The sequence below is a fragment of the Leptonychotes weddellii genome, chromosome 6, assembly GCF_054177405.1.
Source record: "Leptonychotes weddellii isolate Sample4059 chromosome 6, ASM5417740v2, whole genome shotgun sequence".
Lineage (NCBI taxonomy): Eukaryota > Metazoa > Chordata > Mammalia > Carnivora > Phocidae > Leptonychotes > Leptonychotes weddellii.
In genome coordinates this window covers 80,880,588-80,904,259 of record NC_138374.1, presented here as the reverse complement: position 1 = coordinate 80,904,259, position 23,672 = coordinate 80,880,588, and the positions used below count along the sequence as shown (strand labels likewise).

General features: G+C 44.6%; 1 protein-coding gene across 3 annotated transcripts in view; it reads right to left on the bottom strand.

Annotated features, from left to right (window-relative positions):
- Nucleotides 1-715: 715 nt before the first annotated feature.
- SMYD3 (SET and MYND domain containing 3) overlaps nt 716-23,672 on the bottom strand; it is a 647,362-nt gene continuing 624,405 nt past the window's right edge. For 2 of the 3 annotated variants that reach the window (XM_081824469.1, XM_081824471.1), the window contains 2 exons: nt 17,049-17,157; nt 772-1,293 (listed from right to left, as the gene is read on the bottom strand). In XM_081824469.1, the coding sequence (XP_081680595.1) occupies nt 1,192-1,293; nt 17,049-17,157 (211 nt within the window). In that variant the 3' untranslated portion in view covers nt 772-1,191. Of the gene's footprint in view, nt 1,294-17,048; nt 17,158-23,672 lie in introns of all 3 variants that reach the window. The other variant, XM_081824470.1, reaches the window with a different exon arrangement.

Below are 23,672 nucleotides of genomic sequence, written 5' to 3'. Positions count from 1 at the left end.
ATTTCCACGATCAAAGTGATCACCAGGCATTTGGCACATCGACTCCAGCTTCCGGCGGTCAGCCTTCTCTGCCGCCAAGCGAGGCTGGTTCCTTCTGGCCTGAGAGGCACCCGTGTGTCATTCTGACAGTGGCCTGCGCCCCACGTGGCCACGGGGCTCCTTCTGTGAGGGCGGGGCGGATCCCGGGGCCTGGGGAACAGGACACCATCCCCAGTTAAGTACCTCCTTTCCTTGCTTGTAAAATAAGGTGGGGGTGACTGGAGCCTCCCTCATTACCGTAATTACTGCCTGAGCCCATCTAAGCAGGAGGGACGAAACTGCTCACAGGGTCACGGCGCCATAGAAGAAATCACCTCCTTTTTCTTCCCCCAGAGGAAAAGTTTCTCTGAATTTGAATAACGCAGAAAGGTGGAAAAGTGGGTAGATAGAGAGGAAGAAGAAACAAAAATATCTGTTTTGAGCTGGGATGCAGGATAATGGAGCTTCGGGGTGCGCACGTCACACGGTCAAGCCACAGATATAGGGAATTACGGGAAAAAAACTCCAAGGAAAGAAAAAGCATGACATGTACAAAATGGTATAAAACGCGCAGAGGAGCCGCAAGACGTTTGAGAAAACATTTTTCTTTTCCATTAAGACTTCCTATGCTTTTCTAGTAACACCTAAAATGACTTCTTTCTAGGATTCAGGACACCACTTTTTGTATTAGAGATGTATTCGGGAGTAAATAAGGGATGTACATGTCACTTACCACAACTAGTAAAGAAAACATCTGAAACTCTGCTTTCTTGACAAAATAGACAATAAGCTTTTGCTTGTGAAAACACTGATTTTTAATTCAATTATCCCCACAGATAGCCAAGGAGAAAGTTACAACTTATTCTACCATGCTTTTAATAGAACTTTCTATCCTTCATGTTGAGAATGTTGAGATCTTAAACACTGAAGTCAACCAATGAGGAAGCAAACGATTACCAGATGGCATTTTCAACCAAATTTTTTATATTTCTGATAATTGTGCTTCTCTACAACGAATGATTCTTGTGGTTTGCACACTGTATGTCTGCCTTTGTTTACCTACATGACCAGAGAATCACATTACCAGTAGGGAGGCTCACACAGTGTAGAGTGTGTGACCTCTATATGACATTCAATAAGGGTAGAAGCCGTCCTTCCCTCTGACTGCACCCCTTAGGATGCTCTTATGTTGGCATCACATTCTTCTAAAAGTAGGATCAAATCTTCAATCAGGCTGTGCTCTCTGCCGTGGGTCACTCTCATAATATCAAAAGCCTAAAGGAAAAAGAAAGAAGATGGATTATGTTAGAGTAGGCAGTTAGGTTTTAACAGGATGCCTGGAGGCCCATAAAGGGGGAGTCATGGGCAGCTATGGGGGCTGGGGGGGTTGGTTAGAGACCTATCCTGGCAACAGTCCAAAACAGAGCCACAAGAAGCTGGATCAAAGCAGACAGGCCCAAGACAAAGAAGGCTGGAAACCCTGACCTAGTAATGGAGAAAAGTCAAGAAACACTGCTCCCAAGAAAGTCCCTCCTCGAGTTAACAACTGTCAATAAGATAGAGACCCAAACCTCAGGGCAAGCAGCTCTCCCTTGAGCTGGCCTGAGCTCACATCTTGCGAGTGTACACTCACTTTAATAAACTTACCTATTTGCACCACTCAACCATTGTTTGGTGTGTCCTTGAATTCTTTCTTGCAATGAGACCAAGAGCCTTTGGCAACACCCTGGGGATGGGCTGGGTGGAGGTCTCAGGGTCTGGGGGCGGTGCTCAGTCTACCCGGCAACATCTTGATCCCAAAGTAGGTGGGCCCCTGCCCACTCATCTTTGTCCCATGATCCTAGTGCGGTGAACCCCACAGTACATAGCGAGAGCAGCACTGTGGTTCCCCAAGCCACACAGTAAGGGACAGTGTGAATTTTTAATGTGATGTTTGGAGAGTGTGCTCACGACTGGAATCCCGCTGGGGTGTGGTTTCCAGAGATGATCTTCAGGGGTTGTCGGTGAAGAGGTTCAGTGGGTACTTAGGTTTAAGAAGAGCTACTAAGAATGATTAAGTAATATTAAAGATGAAATACCATGCTGCCACCAGACTTAAAATAACATTTCATTTTTGCATGATGCATTTACTTCTCATCTTTTTGTGCTGATTTTGATGTGTATATTTTTGTGTATTCTTTTCATGTCCTAGGACATTAAGCATCAGCATTTTGACAGTCGCTTCCTTCACTCTCCATGTTTAGTTGTCCATCACTAAGTCTTATCAGTTCTGCCTCCATAATATTTCTGAAATCTGGGTGGGCCTGTGACCACTTCAATAATAAGAGAACAATATAAGGAATGCTATTGACTTCCAACGCTATTTTAAAAAGGCCTTGTTCAAGAGCATGTTTGCTCCTGGAGCTGTGAGTCTCCATGCTGTGAGAAGCCCAAGCCCACGGAGAGGCCATGTGTGGGGCTCTGGTGGACAGTCCTCCCTGAGTCCATCTTCCAAGTCATCCTGGCCTACACACCAGAGTTGTGTGTAAAGAAGCATCCAGGGGCCCCTGGCCAGCCAGCTCAGTCAGAAGAGCATGCGACTGTTGGTCTCAGGATCATGAGTTTGGGGAGCCCCATGTTGGGTGTAGAGATGACTTAAAAATAAAATCTTAAAAAAACAAAACAAAAAAATAGGGCACAGATGACTCCAGCCGCTAGCCAGAAGGAAGCCAGATTCCAGTCTTCCCAGCTGAAACCCCCGACATTGTGGCAAAGAGGCAAGCCATTCCTATTGTGATCTGTTTGAATTCCTGACCCAAAGGATCTGTGGGCATAATAAAGTGGCGGTTGTTTTACTCTGCTAAGTTTTGGGATGGCTTGTTACAGAGCAATGATATTTTTGCAGTCAATAAATCAGAAACAAACAGTATCATCCTGCACCGCCCACTAGGGGGCTAGCGGGAAGGGAGGACCGAGCCACGGCACTGAATGTGCAGGTGCCTTCAGGAGATGCGTGAAGACATCACTTGGTGGTCATTAAGCACCCACCCAGAGAAGTTCCTGGCACGCAGGCTCTTAGCCTTGGCTGCACATTATTATCAACCAGGGAGCCTCAAAAGAGACCCCAACGCCCAGACCCCACATGTGTGATTCATGAAAAGTGCCCTTGGGGCTGAGAATGACTGATACGGTAGCTCTCAACAAACAAGAGCAGCTTTTATTCAATGTTAATTTATAGCCAGCATAACTACCACTTTAATGGTTGTGTACAATTAATTACATCATGTTTACAGACCCTCATTCATTCACTAAGCTACTCTCGGAAATGTCGATCACTTCTGATTTTTAACAAAAAATGACATGATGTAGCTCTTCCAACTTATGACATTTTTTGCCTTTGTGGAATATTTGCTTAAACTAAATTCCTAGGGACTCCTGGGTAGGAAGAGCTTTGCGGCCAGAGACTACGGAGCTGGGGAGCAATATAGTCACATCCTCAGAGCCCTTCATTCTGTGGGGAGGAAACCCAGGGCAGCTAAGTGGTCAGACCCAGGACTGTTTTCCTTGCCTGTGTTCTGGCCTCTTTAAAAAGTCCTCTGTAGGCTGGAATGAGGGCAAACAGGCAGGCAGAGGGGTCTGGATGTAGGGAAGAGAAAGGAAGAGGAAGACCTGCTGCTCAGGCTCTGGTCTCCAGCCTGGAAGAGAGCAGCATGCACGGAGTCCAGCTGCGACCTGCAGACAGGCAGGCCCATCCCCTGGTGACATCCCAGCTGGCAAACCCTGAAGGTTCTCATGAACTTGAGTGGGTCGGCCCCGTGGGTGTACAAGTGTCCACAAGCACACCGTGGGGGGGGGGGGGGCGGCGCTGTCTACCACTTTGCCGGTGGCAGCCAGGCTCCATGAGATCCCTCCCGACAGAAGATCAAAAACAAATGTGGGAACAAATGTATCCTGTTTCATCCCCTCCCCCCACCTCCCTGGGGCACAACTCTGGGTCCTCAACTGGTCTGGACACATGAAGGTCCGAGGCGGAGAGCTGCTTGAAAGCAGGATGGCCGTGAGATTAGAGAGCTGCTTCAAGTCCTTCACAGGAAATCCTCCTACTTGAAAGCTCTCTTGGATGTTCTCTTCCCTTCTACTCAGCAGAGGGTCAGATATCTCTGGGATCCGGCAGAGGAAGATGAATGGGCCAGAAGCACTGCCTAAAAATGTCTTTGCATAAAGGGAAATAACCCTCCATGGGACCCCACTAACAGGGAGTCCAGAAAAAGGTCAGGCCTGACCTGGGAGAGCTCACCTCCATCCCTGTCCCTCATGGAAACCCTCTGCTGGATTGGGGCCTGGCCCTGTTGCTCAGGAGGATGCCCCGACTAGCTTTTTCTGCCCTCCTGGCCATATTTCTCCAGGTTCCTCACCTCAAGGATATTCTGGACATTTGACTCAGAGGCTACATGACAAAGGTCATCTTCCTAGCACTCCAAGAAGGTAAGGTAGATTTGCATGTGTTTAAACCTTCCTTTTGGCCTTTCTTCCAGTTGTTTCACTTTCTTCCAGCTTTAGAAATCAGGTCTGCTCCTCAAGAGCTGAAGTTAATTGTGGCTGATCCAGAATCTCAGTGCTTGTCCTACAGCAGGATAAGAACCTGAGCCTCTGTAGGAGGCTTCTGGAATTACAGAACCTTCTGGAATTACAGAGCCACAGGCAGAAAGGGGAAGCTGTGTGGCTGTCCCCAGGCCTCACTCCCACACCTTCATGCCTGCTTCCTTACGGAGGGGCCACGGAGGACCACAGGGTCCAAAGTCCTCAAGGTACGGCCTGAGAGGTGGGCACAGGGTGAGCGCTGACTCTTCAGGACTCAACCCGGGGCTCCCTCATGACAGCACTGTGCAGCCTCCTATAGCGGAGGGACCCGAGTCTCCCCTATACCTAGATGTGGCTTCTGAGACACCCAGAGGGATCGCAGGGTCTTCCTAGTCAAGATACTCTTGATGGTGCTCTTGTTCTCTTATTTGGTGGTGAACACAGCCTTGGAAGCAAAGGCGAGAGCAAGGGGTGACCCCTGAGCATTATGTATAAGATTTGAGACACTAGGATTAGAAGATTTTATCCATGGGGGTGGCTAGAAGCAGAGAGGACCCAGAGGGTAGAGCTAGGGCAGAGGACCAATTTGAAGAAACTGAAAAAACATCGACATCATTCGTCTAGAAGGTGAAACTAAATATAGATATAATTAACAAGCAGACATGAACATTTTATGAGTGATGGGGGGAGCAGAAGAGAACGGGAGAGAAAGGAAAGAAAGAAGTAGGATTCAGTAATGTGCAAAGCCTGGCTGTGACCGTCTTCTGTATGTGTGCGAAGGATGTGTCTCTCCGGGGGGACAGGAGGTGAGTGGAAACACAGACCTGCTAATGCAGGATATCTGGTCCTTGTCTTGGGCGTCAACCAGGCAGACAGGTGAGCTGGGTAACAGTTCTCAGTGAGGCAGGGCGAGAGCACCCCGTGGCTGTGGGCACAGCTCTCCATGGGGGCTGCAACCCTTCAGCGCACTGGGAAGAAGAAGAGGGCTTTTCCCTCCAAATAAAGTGACAGTAAATCCCTGACAAACCAGAGCAATTGTTTCCTCTAGCTCTGCGTCTCCCTTCGCTCAGCCCCTCCCACCCGCCACATGCACATGTCAGAAAGGACAATTTTGGTTTCATTTCCTGCAGGAGCATATAAAACAGATTAAGGAAATATAAACTTGGAGCCGGCTTGCACTGGGAAAAGCTTCTCTCTTCCCATTACCTTTGATTTTCTTAATAGCAGCATTTAAAAAGAGCCTCCACATAATCTTCCACAGAGGACTCATTTGAAGCCTCCGGGGGGCTGCTACACCGGGTATGGACTAAATGTGACACGAGAGATGGTGGCACTGCCTGTCTGCCACGTGACGGGCGTGGTTCATTCCGGAATAAAGACAGGGTCCCAGAACTGACCGCAGTCTTTTTTAAGTAATTTTAAAACTGTGGTCTTAAATACATGAAATCAAATCATGATTTAACACTGCAAACAATAGCTTGCTTATTAATTTTTAATACAAATATATTAAGCTTATCAGGGATCTCATATACTCTCTACCATGAGCCCGAGGGGATCCAATAAATGGCTTCCCCAAGCATGATTTAAATATGGATATACAATCAGAGGGAAAAGAAATGTATGCCTGATAAGCACAAGAGGGAAAAATCCAAGTTTTCTTACTCTGCACATCTCAGGTTGAAAGCTGAGTGGAGGAGGGGGAGGGGGACATGGTCTGAGGCATCCGAAGCGGGAAGTGTAAGAAGCCAGACCTACAACACATCCCGCAGTTCCAGAGCAAGAGCTCTTTCCAATGGGCAGCAGAAAATTCCACAGCCTTTGATGACACGCCTGAGCTCAGCAGCGCCCCTGCTGGCTTTGCTCTGCTCTACGTCTTGAATAACAGCATAGGATCCACAGAAGGACCTGCGTCCCCTGCCTCCCTACCCTGGGAGGCAAAACTTCCTTAGTGAAAACGTGGATCCATTCATTCACTAAATATTGTCTAAGCAGCTCTAACGAGTAAGACTTGGCCTTACCTGGAGAAGAGCTCTGGGTAGAAGAAGGAGACAGAATTAGAGCAGAGTTGTCTGTGATCAAGGGAGCTGGGAGGTGCAGGGTGTCCAGGGGAGGGAAGGACCAACACAGCCCAAGGGGACCGCTAAGGGGTTACAGAGGTGGTGAGCTCAGTGTCTTCCACTGGTAGTAAAAGGGCTGCTTCATATTGTTATATTTAACTAATCAATCAATCCAATGAGTATGTATTGAGCACCTGAGAGACCCTGAAGAAGTCATGTTGCCTCCCTGTGCCTCAGTTTCCTCAATTTAATAATGAAGAGACTGGACTGGATTAATTCTAGGGGTAAACCAAGTCTCAGAGAGAAATTGGTGGTGTGGATTTGGCTTTGTTCCAAATATTGTGTTACTGATTTCTAATTTAATTCTATCTGGTCAGAGAATTTACTCTGGGCGACTGGAATCCTTTTATCCTCACTGAGATTTGTTTATGGCCCAGCATGTGGTCTGGTATATGATCTGTAGGCACTGAAAAGAGCATGTATTCTGCTATTATTGGGTGGAGTGTTCTATAATTTTTTTTTTTTTTTGAGAACTACCATACTATTTTCCATAGCAGTTGCACAATTTTGCATTCCTACTGGTAATGTACAAGGGTTTCAATGTCTCTACATCCACACGAACACTTGTTTTCTGTTCTGTTTTGATAACAGCCATCTTAAAGGGTGAGAAGTGTGGTTTCTGATTTGCATTTCCCTAATGAATAGTGAGGTTAAACATCTTTTCATGTTATTTGGCCATTTGTCTATCTTCTCTGAAGAAATGTCTCATCAAGTCCTTGCCCACTTTTTAAAGATTTTATGTATGTATGTATGTATTGTGAGCAGTGGGAGGGGCAGAAGGAGAGGGAGAGAGAATCCCAAGCAGACCCTGCACTGAGCATGGAGCCTGATGCAGGGGCTCAATCCCATGACCCTGAGATCACAACCTGAGCCAAAATCAAGAGTCGGATGCTCAACTGACTGAGCCACCTAGGCACCCCTTTGCTTACCTTTTAATTGGGCTGTTTTCTTGTTGTTGAGTTTTAGGAATTCTCTATATATGCTGGATATTAATCCCTTATTAGATATGTGATTTGCAAAAATGTTGTCTTATTCTGTGGGTTGCCTTTTTACTGTTGACTGTGCCCTTTGATACACAAAAGTTTTAAACTCTGAAGCAGTCCAACTTGTTTATTTTTTTGTTGTTGCCTGTGCCTTTGGTGTCATATATAAGAAACTGCTAAATCCAATGTCATGAAATTTTTCCTCTGTGTTTTCTTCTAAGAGTTTTATAGTTTCAGCTCTTATATTTATGTATTTGCTCCATCTTAAGTTACTTTTTTAAAAACAGTGTTAGTAAGGGTCCAACTTCATTCTTTTGCATGTGGATATCCAGTTTTCCCAACATCATTTGTTGAAGAGACTGTCCTTTCCCCATTAAGTGGTACCCTGGTCAAAAATCACTTGAACATATATGTGACAGTTGATATTTGGGCTCTCTGTTCTATCCCATTGGTCTATACGGCCATCTTTTTGCTGGTACCACATTCTTCTGATTACTGTAGCTTTGTAGTAAATTTTGAAATCAGGAAGTGGTGAAGCCTTACAACTTTTTTCTTCTTTTTTAAGATTGTTTTGTCTATTGGGGCCCCTTGAGGTTTCACATGAATTTTAGGATAGACTTTTCTATTTCTAGAAAAAAATCATTGGGATTTTGATAGAGGTTGCACTCATTCTGTGGATGGCTTTGTGTAGTACTGACATCTAACAATATTCAGTCTTCGAATCAAAAACATGGAATGTTATTCTATTTACTTATGTCTTCTTTAATTTTTTTCAGCAATGTTTTATCATTTTCAGGGTATAACTCTTTCACCTCCATGGTTAATTCCCAAGTATTTTATTCTGTAGATACTATTGGAAATGTTTCCTTAATTTCCTTTTTGGATTGTTCACTGTCGTATAAGAACACAACTGACTTTTGTATGTTGATTTTATATCCTGATACTTTGTTGAATTTGTTAGTTTTAACAGTTTTTTTGTGGCATATTTAGGGTTTCTCTATATATAAGATCATTTATCTATAAACAGATAATTTTCTTTCCTTCTTTCCAATTTGAATGCTTCTACCGTTATTTCTTCAAGTATTCTTTCCACCCTGACTTCTTTCTTTCCTCCTTCTGGGATGCCAATGTTGCATCTTTGTTACTGGTCCCACGGGTCCCTGAAATTCTGTTCAATTATACCTTTTATTCAGTCAATTCCTCTGTTTTTCAAGGTTGGGGAGCTTCTATTGTTCTATCTTCAAGTTCACTAATTCATTCTTCTGACCTCTCCATTCTGTTGTAAACTGCCAGTCTATTTTGGTAATTGTATTTATCAGTTTTTAAATTTCCATTTGCATCTGCTTTATATTTTCTTTTTTTTTTTTTTTTTTAAGATTTTTTATTTATTTGAGAGAGAGTGAGAGTGAGAGGATCACAGAGAGGAAGAAGGAGACTCACCGCTGAGCAGAGAGCCCAATGTAGGGCTCGATCCCAGAACCCTGGGATCATGACCTGAGCTGAAGGCAGATGCTCAACCGACTAAGCCACCCAGGGACCCCGCAACTTCTTTATATTTTCTATCTTGTTGCTGAGACTTTCTATTTTTTCATTTGTTTTGAGGGTGTTCATAATTGCTCATTAAAACATTTTTATAATGGCTGCTTTAAAATCTCTGTCAGCATCTATGGACTGCCTTTTTTTTTTCCCCATTAAGATTGAGATCTTCCTGGTTCTTGGTATGACAAGTGATCTTCAATTGAATTCTGGAAATTCTGGATATTCGGTTGAGATTCTGAATTTTATTTAAACCTTCTGTTTTAGCTGGCTTTCTCTGACATTGCTCCAGTAGGAGAATGAAGAGGTAATAATGGGGAGAAAACACCTTGTTACTGCCAGGTGGAGATAAAAGTCCAGAATCCTCACTTGGCTTCTTATTTGTACTGGGCTTACACTTTCCTGTAGGTAAGTTTCTGCTTGTTTCCTTTAATAGGACTTAATCACTATGCTTTCATTTTATTTACCATTCTGTTACTTAACTTCTCCTTTTTTGGTTCAGAAACATACACTTGAAACTAATATTCTCTATTTGGAGGCCCGTAGGAGGCATTCATATGTATCAGAGCCAGGGACATTCAAATAACTCTTTGAAGGCATTATGGATGATTATGGCACAATGTGTCTGTCTGTACTCTGTCCCCTCTCTCTCCATCCCATCTGCCCACATGCTAAGGTGTGATGTTACACATTTAGAAGACAGCTTTTTAATCCAGAGGCTATGGGCACTTACAGAGTCCAAGGAAGGGTTTCAGGCAGTCCCTGAAGTCCCCGCCCCCACCCAGTGTACAAGGTGTTGTGTGTATGTACATTTTTCTCTAGCGAGTCAGTGGTTCTTATCAGAGTTCTAAATAAGAACGCGATCAAAGAGGTTAAGAATCACTGTAGCAGATTAAAGAATGGGAACCACAGAATTGCATGCTCTAAATCAGCCATTTTGGGGGCCTTAAATTTAGGGTATAGGCTGGAGTAGACAGAGACCTGTATGGTTATGCTTTGAGCTTTCCCTGGATGAACTAATAGCTCTATGACAATGAGAGGAACGTCTAGGAGCTCCCTGCTCAGGCCCAGCAAAAGCTAGACAGATCCTCAAAATGCAAAATGCTTCAACAAAACGAAAGGAAAAGGGAAAGGAACGTTACACTGTAATGTAAACAATTTACATCTAAATAAAAAATGATTACCGAAGGGGAAGAAGTCTGGTGTTTTCCAACCTGCCTTCAGCTAACAAGGCACTAACAAAGCATATAGTCTAGCCCAGGGTGAGGGAGTCAGCCGCGTGCAGAGCTCCCAGGAAAGAAACAGGTTCACTGATGAGACAGCCCCGACCAAGACAGTTGCCCGTGAGCTCCAAGAAGTCAAATTAGCGGCTAACAAAATTCTTCCAAGAAATAAGTGGAAAGGAATGAAAACAGATTAGAGACAGGAGAAAGAAGGAGAGAAACACAGCAAAGGGACCCCAGGACTGGCCTGTGGCAGCAGTCAGAAGCCTTTCAGCTGAGCCCAGTGGAGATGAAAGCCTAAACCAAATCAGGGTTGGGCTAAGTGGATCCCTTTCCTGGCGGAGGCTGGCCTAATGGAATCTGTACCCAATTTCTGTTTCTGAAGCTTTTCTCATTTCTGCTCCAAAATCAGCCTTTGAAACCCTTTTCAAGTTCTTTCATCCTATTATTTCCAGAGTTCCTAAGAAAGAATATCTAAGAAAACGTCAGTTTCAAAGGCAAAGAACAGATCTTCCCTTTCCCCTCTCTGGGTTACCTGAGCCCTAAGAAAACTGAGGAAGACAGGCTTTCTGCAGAATGAACTGGCCTGCTCCTAGGCTCCCAGGTCCTATGAGCTTGCAAAGCAATGGACATGTCCTGCCTGTCCCTCTGTGTGACATCATAATTTGTAACAAGACAGATGTATCTTTGGTCTTCAATCCTAGTTTCTGACCCGGAGCTTCTAAAACCCTTGGAAGTTCCCTAGTGCAGCAAGCAATAAAAATGTCTCTTGTTATGTTAATAAGGTGACTTTCTCAGAAAGCACTTAAGGCTGGGGGCTGGTTGCCAGGAAAACCAACCACGTGATTGACCTCTGAGGAGCAAAGGGAGTTAGAGGCCAAATTAATCCTACCTACGTAATGAAGCCTCTATAAAAACCTTAAAGGATGGGGTTTAAAGAGCTTCCGGGTTGGTGAAGACGTGGAGATTTGGGAAGAGTGGTGAGCTCTGAGAGAGGATGGAAGGTTTGTGCCCCCTATGCCTCTCTTCTCTCTGGCTGTTCCTGATTTATAGCTTTTATAATAATAAATAATAATAATAATAAGCCCCTCACCTGTGGCATCTGATGCTATTTCTGGGCAGACAGTGTCAGAACTGAACTGAATTATAGGACACCTAGCTGGTGTCCCAGAATTGCTTGTTGGTGTGGGAAAACCCTCACCAAACACTGGAATTGGTGTGATCGGAGCCTCACTCTGCTAGTAAATGGTCAGCAAAGGTCTAGACAGGATCTGGTCCACTAGCCAGAGACATATTACATATACGTATTAGCTAAAAGGACAGGATCAGGGTGGGGCTTTTAAAGATCTCAATTCATTAAAAATTCTATTCATTCAAGTACATATTTAGTAGAACTTGCTATGTTTGGGGCATGTGTCTCTGTTAGGTGGTGCCAGGAGATACAAAAGGTACATAAGTTCAGGGCCCCTTGTGGAATTCCTATTCAACTCGGGGAAACAGAACATGCCCATGTGAAATGCTGGGGAACTGTTACAGAACTGTTCGAAGTGGAAATGCCATATCACCCCAAACTACAGACCCAAGTGTTGAAGGGACTGGACAGTGGGAGAATGATCAGAACGACGATTCATGTATCAAGAAAATCCTTTATAGTCTCAAAATACTTGGGCCTTGGCAAAACCCTCTCACACGCTACCTCATTTACTTATCCAAACCACTCTATGGTGTAGGGATTATCTTCATTTTAAAAACAAGAAAATTCTATTCAGAGGGATTCAGAGTCTTGCTTCAAGTCATGGGACTCTCACGTGAACCTCCTCACTCTAAACCTGAGGGCTCTCCCCACCAGGCAACACGGCCGGGCACATAGCTGCATTTCGGTTGATAATCAAAACCTGGTAAGAGACTCAGCGACTTGCAGAGCCAAACAGGAAGCGTGGGGTCAGGCCATGCTTTAACCCCAGGCCTGGGGGCAGCCTTGCTGATGCTGCTCCGAGAATCTTCCGTTTGCAGCTGTCAGGGTCCTTGCTGGGCCTTCCTTCCATACCAGGAGGAGATGATGCTAAAACAGTTAACAAAGGAAGCTTCTGGAGGCGAGGTAACATCGCAAGAAGAATGTGAGGAAGGCAGTATGGAACCAGGCCCGAGGGATGCAGAAGGGCAGAGGGCCGTGAGGCGGGCTGGTGATGGCCTCGGCATCCACCCAGCCCACGCGATCCCGTAAATCGACCTCTAGATGTCTGTCCAAGTTCCTGCCTTTGCAGCTGATGTTTCCTCCAAGAGTTCTGAGCACAGAGGTGATAATAAAGCCTCACACGAGGAATGAAACGACCCAAATCTCCCCTGAGTTGGCATCAGGGGCTCAGCAGATCTAAAGGGATTTCTGCAACTGAGTCTTACTAGCGAGTCTCACTGGGCTGGTTTATAGGAGAAGCACAAAGCCTGGGATTCCAGCCTGGATTTAATGACTTGTTCACATGTCTGCCTCCCCCACTGAATTGGAAGGACAACACTGAGCCTTATTCAGATTAATAGAAGAATTTAATCAACATATTAAATTGAACAAACTAGACCTGGCTCTACCTCAGTATGACTTTAGACAGACTCCTGAATGTCTCCATGCCTTAGCTCCTTCAGTTTTCAAATGGGAATGAAACTATCTGCCCCACTGACCTCATCTGTTATGGGGACCAGATAAGTAATGAGCAGTAATTTTTAAAAAGATTTATTTATTTATTTTAGAGAGAGAGAGGGGAGAAGGGCAGAGGGAGAGGGAGAAAAAATCTTAAGCCAACTCCACCCTAAGCCTGATGCAGGTGTCGATCTCACGACCCTGAGACCACTACCTGAGCCGAAACCAAGAGTTGGGACACCTAATGGACTGAGCCACCCAGGCGCCCCTACATGTGAGCAGTATTAATGCTTTCTAGTCCCACAGAAATACAAAGGATTAATTTGAGCACTTATAAAACAACTTGCAGGTGACCCTGGGTTGGATATATCATATACGTGGAAAATTTCCCCCCCGTTATTTTTCTGTCAAAACTTTCACAGTAGACCCTCTTAGGGAGTATTTTCTGCCTCACTGATTCGACCAGCTGACAGGTAGTAGCAGGCCAGTGAAGGGAAGTTTTCTCTGGGACAGCGAGAGCCTGCTAGGTGTTCCTCCGTCAGTCTAGGTGGGGCTGTCAGACAAGGTAAAAAGCACAGGAAGAGCCGTGCGCCTTCAGGAATCCCAGTGTTCTTCCTGTTGACCATGGGCTTATTTCAACAAAAGACTGGGAAAGGGAACATAGCTATCATTAAAAAAAAAAAAAAAAAAGGCAAAAAACCAGCACTAGGAAATTTCATTTTTAAGGAACTTATAGGCATTTGCGATTTTTCTCCTCTACATGTGGGTAGCTGCCCCTGTCATGGGACCAGCCAGTCCCTGGGCCTTCCCTGAGCAACCTGAGGGAGGGCTGGGATCTCTCCGCTATAGCTCTTCTGCACACAAGGGCCCTGTGGCCCAGAGGGTCCTGTTCAAGTATCAGGTGCTCTGTGGGAAACCACACACAACAGGTCTCCCTGAGACCCGCCAACACCTGGACCAGGTGAGCACATCAGCTCTCCATCTGGAAGCCATGGTTGGGTGAGAGGGAGCTCTGCTGGGGTGGAAAGGCCGGGGCAGCAGAGAGCCCAGGGGCATGGAGGCTCACTGATAGGGTGAAAATAAACATCACTCTTTCTTTTTTTTTTTTTTTTCCAAAGATCTTATTTATTTGAGAGAGAGAGAGAGAATGAAAGAGAGAAAGCATGAGGGGGGGAGGGTCAGAGGGAGAAGCAGACTCCCTGCCGAGCAGGGAGCCCCATGTGGGACTCGATCCCGGGACTCCAGGATCATGACCTGAGCCGAAGGCAGTCACTTAACCAACTGAGCCACCCAGGCGCCCAACATCGCTCTTTCTTGTATTCCAACACAGACCCAGTTTTCCCATTTAGTTTCTTGTCACTTACTGTTACCATCGTATGGACCTCTCTCCCTCCCTCCCTCCTTCCTCCAACAAGGAACACCTCCTCCGTTCCAGGTCCTTGTACAGCACTAAACTGGTTACCAAGATAACTGCAAAGACCTCAGTCTCCTCGGCGACAGGTAATCCTACTATGGGATACCTTGTCTTATTGCTTTATTGTGCTTCCCAGATACCATGCTTTTTTTTTTTTTAATTGAAGGCTTGTGGCAACTCCGTGTCAAGCAAGTCTACAGGCATCATTTTTCCAACAGCATTTGCGCAGTGTCTCTCTTGGTGTCACATTTTGGTGATTCTCATGACAGTTCGACTTTTTCATCATTATTATATTTGTTATAGTGATCTGTGATCTTTGATGTTACCATACCAATTGTTTTGGAGCACCATGAACCATGCCCATATAAGACACATGCAATAAATATATTATTATATATAACAATAAATAAATATTGTGTGTGTTGACTGCTCCACCAACTGGCCATTCACCACCACCCCCTCCTTGGGTCTCCCTGTTCCCTGAGACATGATATTGAAATTAGGCCAATTAATACCCCTCCAATAGCCTCTGTATGTTCAGGTGAAAGGAAGAGTCGCCTGTCTCTCACTTTAAATCAAAAGCTATAAATGATTAAGCTGAGTGAGGAAGGCATGTTGAAGCTGAGAGGTTGAAAAAGATAGGCCTCTTGAACCAAACAGTGAGCCAAAGCTCTTGAAGGGGGTTACAAGTGTTATTCTAGTGAACACACAAATGATTAGAAAGTGAATCAGCCTTACTGCTCATATGCAGAACGTTTAGGTGGTCTGGATAGAAGATCAAACAGCCATGACATTCCCTTAAGCCAAAGCCTAACCTAACTTATGGAGTTATCCATAAGATCCAGCCAAGATAATTAATGAAGATGGCTACACTGAACATCAGGTTTTCAATACAGACAAAATAACGTTATAGTGGAAGAAGATGCCATCTAGAACTTTCATAGCTAGAGAACAGAAGTCAATGCCTGGCTTGAAACCTTTAAAGGACAGGCTGACTCTCGGCACTAATGCAGCTGGTAACTTTAAGTTCTGACCTACTACTTAGAAAAAAAAGATTCCTTTCAAAACATTACTGCTTACTGATAATGGACCTGGGCACCCAAGAACTCTGGTGGAGATGGACAACGAGATTAATCTTGTTTCCATGACCGCTAACACAACATCCATTCTAAGCCCATGGATCACAAAGTAATTTCCACTTTCAAGTCTTATTATTGAAGAAATACATTTCATTGGGCGATAGCTGCCACAGAGCATGATTCCTTTGATGGATCTGGGTAAACTAAACCAAAAACCTTCTGGAAAGGATTCACCTTTCTATTTCATCTACTCTAGATGCCATTAGGAACATTTGTGATTCATGGGAAGAGGTCAAAATATCAACTTTCACAGGGGTTTGGAAGAAGTTGGGTGACTTTGAGGGGTTCAAGACTTCAGGGGAGCAAGTCGCTGCAGATGGGCAGGAAAGAGCAGGAGAACTAGAATCAGGAGTGGAGCCTGAAGACGGGACTGATGGGCTGCAATCTCATGATGAAACCTGAACAGATGTGCAAAGAAAGTGGTTCCTGAGATGGAATGTACTCCTGGTGAAGATGCCATGAAGATGGTTGAAATGACAACGAAGGATTTAGAATATTCCAGAAACTGAGTTGATAAATCTGCAGCAGGGTTTGAGAGGACTGACTCTAATTCTGGAAGTTCTCCCATGGCTCCAATGCTATCAAATAGCATCACATGCTACAGAGAAATCCTCCGTGAAAGGAAGAGTCCATTGATGAGGCAAACTCATTGCTGTCTTATTTAAGAAACTGCCACGGCCACCCCAACCTTCAGCGCCCACCACCCTGACCAGTCAGCAGCCACCACCATGGAGGAAGACCCTCCAGCAGCAAAAAGATTATGACTCGCTGAAAGCCGAGATGACAGTTAGCATTTTTTAGCAATAAAGTATTTTTAAATTAAGAAAAGTATATATTTTTCTTTCGACATAATGCTGTATACACTTCATAGACGATAGTATCATGTAAACGTAACTTCTATATACACTGGGAAGCCAAAACATTCACTGGACTCTCTTGATCACGATACCGGCTTTATGGCAGTGGTTTGGAACCAAGCCCGCAGCACCTCTGAGCTGGGCCTGTACTATGTGATGAATGCTCTGCTGGCCGTGTCGGCACACTGGGAGGAGAAGTCGACCTGCTCACCTGGAGTAGGGCACAGGTGTAATGGTGTCCTGAAGGCCAGTTGCACCCGTTAGCAAGAGCTCACTATTCTAGTGTCATGAATTTTAGGAGCTGGTTGATTTTATATGGGTAGCTTGAGATCAGCCACAGTGCGCACATTTAGACCACAGAAATCAGCAAACATCACAAATCAGGTTTTCTCAGAGCTGGTCATTAAACATTTATGGGCATGCGTGTGCACGCCAACGTGTGTGTGCACGCGCGTGTGCATGCAGACAAGTGTGCATGTGCAGAGTCGCTAAAAATCACAAGGAAATGGCCTAGCGACAGGCAGACCTGGTACTCCCTGCAGAAGGACACGCGGTCTCGGCACACTCACCAGTCTGAGGTTCTTCATCGCCTGGGGGAACATGCCTTGGTGCAACTGTAGTTTGCCCACTTTCATTACCTGCACCCCTCTGACAGGATGGCTTCCAGGGAAAAAAATCCTGGAAGAAACCAAAGGGCAAACAGGGTCAGCAGGTCTCACCTTTGCAGTCGGCATTCCATCAGGAGACCATGAAAGGGGTGGGCAGACCCCATTCACCCCTATCGAGAGGAAGCTAGCTGGGCGGTCAGGATGGGTCGGCATCCTGTGTTAGGAAAGAAATGACAGGACTGGAAAGTCTCTCTAATCAACACGAGAGAAAGGAGACAAGGTTGGACCTCTGCGTTTCTCTCTGGGGGTGGGTTGGAGAGACCAGTTGATGAGCTTATACTCCAGCCTCGCCTGTGAGGCTCCAGCACTTAGAACAGCCTTCGAACAGAAGATGGCCGCTCAATACATATTGAGTCGATGAATGAAGTGTTCGCGACTCCCCACAGAAATACTACCATGCCCTCCTTTTAACTGCCAAGCCCTTGGAGTTCATCATGGCCCATCTTTCGTACGGGACCTGTGTATTTACTTATCATCTCACTGGATTACGGAGCTTTTATTCCGGCCCCCCATCTGTGTTTGCCATGATGTCCTGCGTGCAGGAGAAGCTCAATATAAGCTTGACCTCTTTCCCACGTATCAGAATAGAAGAGGGTGTTGTAAGGAGAGCAAAGAATGAAAATGAAGGGCTATGCTCCAAACCTGATATAACTTGCATGTGATTCAACAAGAATTTATTATATCAGAGTCAATAAAATGTGTACAGTTTGGCTGCTTCTATCCCCCGCAACATCTATCCTTAGAGTCTACCGAACTCCTCCTGTATGTACAGGATTGTTCCTGGGGCTCGGGGCTGTTTAGCTATAAGTTTTCCCCTCAAGGCCCAATAATCCCACCAGACACAAGACAAACATTCATACCACAGTTACAAAATATGACAGGAGAGGGCATGATTTTGTGCCCAAATGAGGCCTACCTTAGTACATGGTAATGCTCAGTTCAAGGGGATTGAATTACATTGAGAGAATAACGCAAGAGTTATGAAAGAGAGAGAGGTGCCTGGTGGTTGGTTGGAGCAGGAAGGTTTCCTGGAGGAAGGAAACAGGATATAAACTGGCTCTCAAGGGTTTGGGCAAGCCTGGCTGGAGGGGAAGAGGGAAGCACATTTACACTGGTAACATGAGCAAGGGCACACTCCAAATGCTGCTGGTCCAGAGACCACAGGTTCTGCCCTAAGAATCATGACTCACATAGGGCTCGCTATGTGCCAAGCTCTGCTCTGACCACTTCTCACTTGTGAACTCATGGAACCACATTTAAGCTCTACTGTGTAACAGAGGAGGCAGATCTACCAGGAGACACATATTCTCTGGTAAGTGGACACACGTCTCCTCACCATTTCTTCTGCCTGAACCTCAACTCTTCCCCACACGAAATGTGATACATAGAAACTCCTTTCATTCGTGCTCTTCAAAAAGTGGAAAGCAGTCCTTGAGAGGGAGGTATTTCAATCGATAGAAGGTCGGCCATGCTTCTTTGAAAGAACTGCGAAGGGAGGGGGAGGGGAGAAACAAAGGCGACACCTGGGTCTTGGATTTTTCTTCATCGCTTGAGTAGGCCAGGAGATCAATCACTTCACCCCTCACCCCCGACAAAATGAACATCATTATCTACTTGTGTGGAAGAGATTTTAAGATCTGCAGACAAAAGGCTTAAGTACAGGACACCATTATCAGGAGGTAATTGCCCCAGACACTTTCCCTGAAAAGCACACCTGGATTTGGGATTTGATTTTATTGCTATGAATGTGGAATAATTAAATTTAAAGGCAAAAAGGAATTTTATACTAAAAATCATACCACTAAATGGATGTCTGTCATGCCAGTTAACAGAAGGAAAGAAAAATCCTCGGTGCCATGCCAGGAGAGAAAGTGGCACATAATTATGCCCTGACAGGTACCTGCTCTTGTTGCTTAAAGATACTAAACAAAAACAAAGTGAAGTTCAGTCAGGAGAGGATGAGCGGAATGTGTCTGCGAGGGGGACTTGCACATAAATATTTACGGAGCAGTGTCGTGGCTCCAGCAAGCACTGACCGTATGCCTGGATTGTTTCTGGAAGCCTCCCAGCTGCCATCTGGAATAACAATCACGATTACTTGCTGGAGTCGCACCAAGAGCAACACCGGCGAAGCTCACTCCTGCTGGGAGAAGGTCCCCAGCAAGGGCACGTGGGTGACTGCGATGAGGACAGAGGAGGGCCTGCCGGCTGTCTTCAATCATGGCACTGCCAAAAATGAAGGCCAGCAAAGAGTCTGACCCAGGAACGGCCTCAGGGGGGACTAGGAGTGTGGGGACCAAGGTAGGAGTCTGAGTGGGAAGGGGAGGGCGTAGGGGAGCCTATGAGATGCTGTGTTCTGTGCCCAGAGTGGTAAGGAATGAGAAGTCCCAGGAGAGTCCCTGCCCTGGCTGAGACACAGTCTAGTTGCAGAAGTGAGGCAGATAAAATCACGACACGGAGAGGAGTGTGAGGGCTGCCATGGCACAGATGTGGGGCTCCAGAAACAGTAGAGCCCTCGGTGACCAGGGGAGGGTTCCCGGAGCCACATAACTTGAACTGGTCCAGACCGGAAGGGGCCATGGGCTCCTGGAACAGTTGTTGGGGCATTATAAATTCCCTTTCTGTAGGTACAATGCTAGCGATCATGCGCTCCCGAACGCTGGGCCTAGGAGGGAAAAACTGCCTTTGGTGTTTCTGTGGTGAGTAAGTGCCTAGGAAGGAATGTGTTTAAACAAGCAGAGCAAAGCAGCGGCATACATACTAGCTTTAACTCAGACCCATAAGCACCAAGATTTTCCTGCCCTACTTTGCGAGGAGGCTGCAAATCCAGAAAGTGGAATGCCTCAAGCTCAAAGGCTATTGAAGTCCTGGTGGCAGGACGTGAACTGCTGCTCCTGCTGAGGTTTCTCCACATGATGTAATTACCAATTATACCGCTTCACTACAGGTAGCAGTCTGGCACTGAAAGCAGGAAAAAAACATTGTTTGGGATGATTTTTTTTAGAACTGATGTAAAAGACATGACTGAATTTATTTTTTTATTTTTATTTTTTAAAGGTTTTATTTATTTGACAGAGAGAAAGACAGCCAGAGAGGGAACACAGCAGGGGGAGTGGGAGAGGGAGAAGCAGGCTTCCCATGGAGCAGGGAACCCAGTGGAGGGCTCGATCCCAGGACCCTGGGATCATGACTTGAGCCAAAGGCAGACGCTTAACGACTGAGCCACCCAGGCACCCCAAAGACATGACTGAATTTAAAAGAAGAGCTTAACTTTCCTCTATAAACTGTATTTCACAGTAACCAAAGAGATCAAAGAATGATGGAGAATTTTATAATGGATGGATTACGTTGTTACCATCAGAACCCACTGATCAATGTTAGCATCCTTACAGTGTAAAAATCAGACATCGTGTGCTCTCTGATGTCATACAACAGGAATTACTCTGCACTACCTATAAAGCATCCTTGCCAAAAACAAAACTGAATTTAATCAAGCCCATGCAGTTAAATTCCATTTCATAGGAAAAACAAGTGATAGAGGCTCAAATAAAAGCAACCAGCTAAACCAAGATATGGAAAATTCTACAGGACTTTGATGCAGAATTTCAACAGGTCAATGGCATGAAAACAAAAAGATGGCAGGGGAGGAGAGCACTCTACATTAAAAGAGACTCAAAAGATACCACAACCAAATGTCACATACAGACCTTGTGTATTTGACCTCAAACAAAACAATCATTAAAAGACATTTCTGGGAATTCTAGGAAATATGAACATGAAACAGCATTGTTGGCATATAAGGAAATGTCCGCATTTTTCCAAGATGCAAGCTAATGAATGGATAAAATGATGTAATGTCTGAGATTTGATTTAAATTTCCTCAGCAGAATTTGTCTTCCAGCAATGGTGGATTAGTTCGTTTCAGACCAAACTCCTTGTTAAAAACAAGAAAAGTTATGGGGCGCCTGGGTGGCTCAGTTGGTTAAGCGACTGCCTTCGGCTCAGGTCATGATCCTGGAGTCCCGGGATCGAGTCCCGCATCCGGCTCCCTGCTCGGCAGGGAGTCTGCTTCTCCTCTGCCCCTCCCCCCTCTCATGTGCTCTCTCTCATTCTCAAATAAATAAATAAAATCTTTAAAATAAAAACAAACAAACAAAAAAAAAAACAAGAAAAGTTAGACAAAATTTACAAAATAATTGTTTGAAGGTATCACAGACCCACTGAGGCCGAGGGATCTGGAAGAGTCAAAAGTGCGGAAAGAACAGAAGCTCAAGAAGGTGATCCTTACATCTGTTGCCACTTTTCCCTTTGCTGACTTGAACGCAGAGGCAGACAGGCTCAAGAGCTGAGCAGAGGTTTTGGCAGTCTCACAGAAATGGACACACAGAAACAAGCTCAGGGTGCAACAAGGATGGAAAGGAGCCCTGGTAAACATCCTTGGCTTTCATTTGTGACCCCCAAAGGGTAAGGTAAGAGTAGTAGTAGGCCAGAAAGAGACCAGCCCTCACAAAGACTCGATCTGTTCAAACCCTGAATGGATTAAGGTGATCTGTTCCTACAAACTACTAGAAGCAAAAGTAAATTCTCTTTGAAGTAAAATGTCATCCTGAACCTATAATTATTCCTGTTCAATGTCCAACTGCAGGACATTCAGTAAAATTATAACGGGGCATACAAAAAACAAAGGACTGTCTGAAAGCCAAGAGAAAAAAAACACAGACAATGAAACAGACCTATAGATACTCAACAAGTTGGGTCTTTAAACCAACAGGTCTTTAAATGTAAAAAGTATGTTTGAGAACTTAAATAATAGAAAAGAACTTTAGCAAAAAATTAGAAATAAAATATAACCAATGAAATTTCTGGAACTGAAAAATAGAAAACTGGAGTTCAGAACTTAATAGCTTAACATCAGATGCATCATAGCCAAAGAAAGAATTAGTAAACTGGAAGGCAGGTCAAAACATGGAGAGGAAATGAAATGGCAAGTAAAGGACCCGGGTCTCATATATGTTAACTAGAATTTCAAATTAGGTTAGAAAGGGAATGGGGCTGAAGCAATATATGAAGCCATAATGGCTGAGAATTTCCAAAAGTAATAAAAGACAGCAAGTAACAGATTCAGAAATGCTAAGAACCGCAAAATAGAATAAAACAATTCAACAAAAAGTGGGGAGGGATAAAGTAAGTGTTGTAAAATTTTGATAATTATTGAATCTGGATGAGGGATATAAGAAAGTTCATCATATTACTCTATTTTTGTGTATGTTTGAAATTTTTCATAATAAAAAACAGGACACTGGGTTTTACTTTTTCACTTTTGGGAATTATGGATTCTGGCAGATAACTGCCTCAAGTTTAAAAAATTCTGGATTTTTAATGAATTCTAAGCCTCATATAGAAATGACATGGAAACTCACGGGGGACTGGGCCAAGGAAGCGTGAAAAGGCAGATGGAGTCATGTGATGTTCCTCAGGCTTGGCTTAAGTTAAACCAGCTGCTGTATGAAAGTTATTTATGCCTTTGTGGTAGGGTAGCTTCATTTGTAATATGTAACACTTTTGTTGCTGTTAGTTTAAAAAAGAAAAAAAGATCCTAACATCGGGAAATGAAACCAAAGAAAGAAAAGATCATAACGTCCTAGAAACTGCCTTAGAACAAGAACCATCTCTTACCATGAGCTTAATTAATTACACAGTTAGTCCAGAGAAGTGCTCTTCCCCAACAGGGGCAATGAATCCTTACTTCTCCATCACTCCTACTGCCTGCCTTGCTGGTGACAGGAAGATCAGAGCTATGAATTCTCACTTGTTTCCAAAAAAAGATGATCCTGGGTTCTGGCCTCAATTGAACCCTCACCTCCTGTTTTATCTGTGATATGTGTTGCTGGCCCCACATCACTGACAGGTGCATCTGCCACACAGCCCCACCACCTACCCCTTGAGTATGAGAAAATAAAATTCATGTGCCTCTTATAATTCTACCATATATTATGACAGCATTTTATAACATTACAGTGAGATTTTTGTCTCACTGCAATTAGATTTTTCTTGGGTTTATTTTATCCCACAAAATGAGTAAGGAGAATCATCTCCTTACACAAAGATTATATATATATTTTTAAAGATTATTTATTTATTTATCTGACAGAGAGAGACACAGCGAGAGAGAGAACACAAGCAGGGAGAGTGGGAGAGGGAGAAGCAACTCCGTGGGAAGGCTGCTTCCCGAGCAGAGAGCCCGATGCAGGGCTCGATCCCAGGACCCTGGGATCATGACCTGAGCCGAAGGCAGATGCTTAACGACTGAGCCACCCAGGCACCCCCACAAAGATTATATTTCTAACGCCTCTTAATTTCCACTAAATAGAGGTCCTCCACCCAAAAGGCAGGACTTTCTTACTCTTAGAAGTTTAACAATTTATAGTTGTTGGTACATTACCTATTGTTATAAAGAAACTCTAAATCAGAGAAGAACAAAAGAGCTTTTTGTTTATTTTAAATGTTTATGTAATTCGGGTTCAG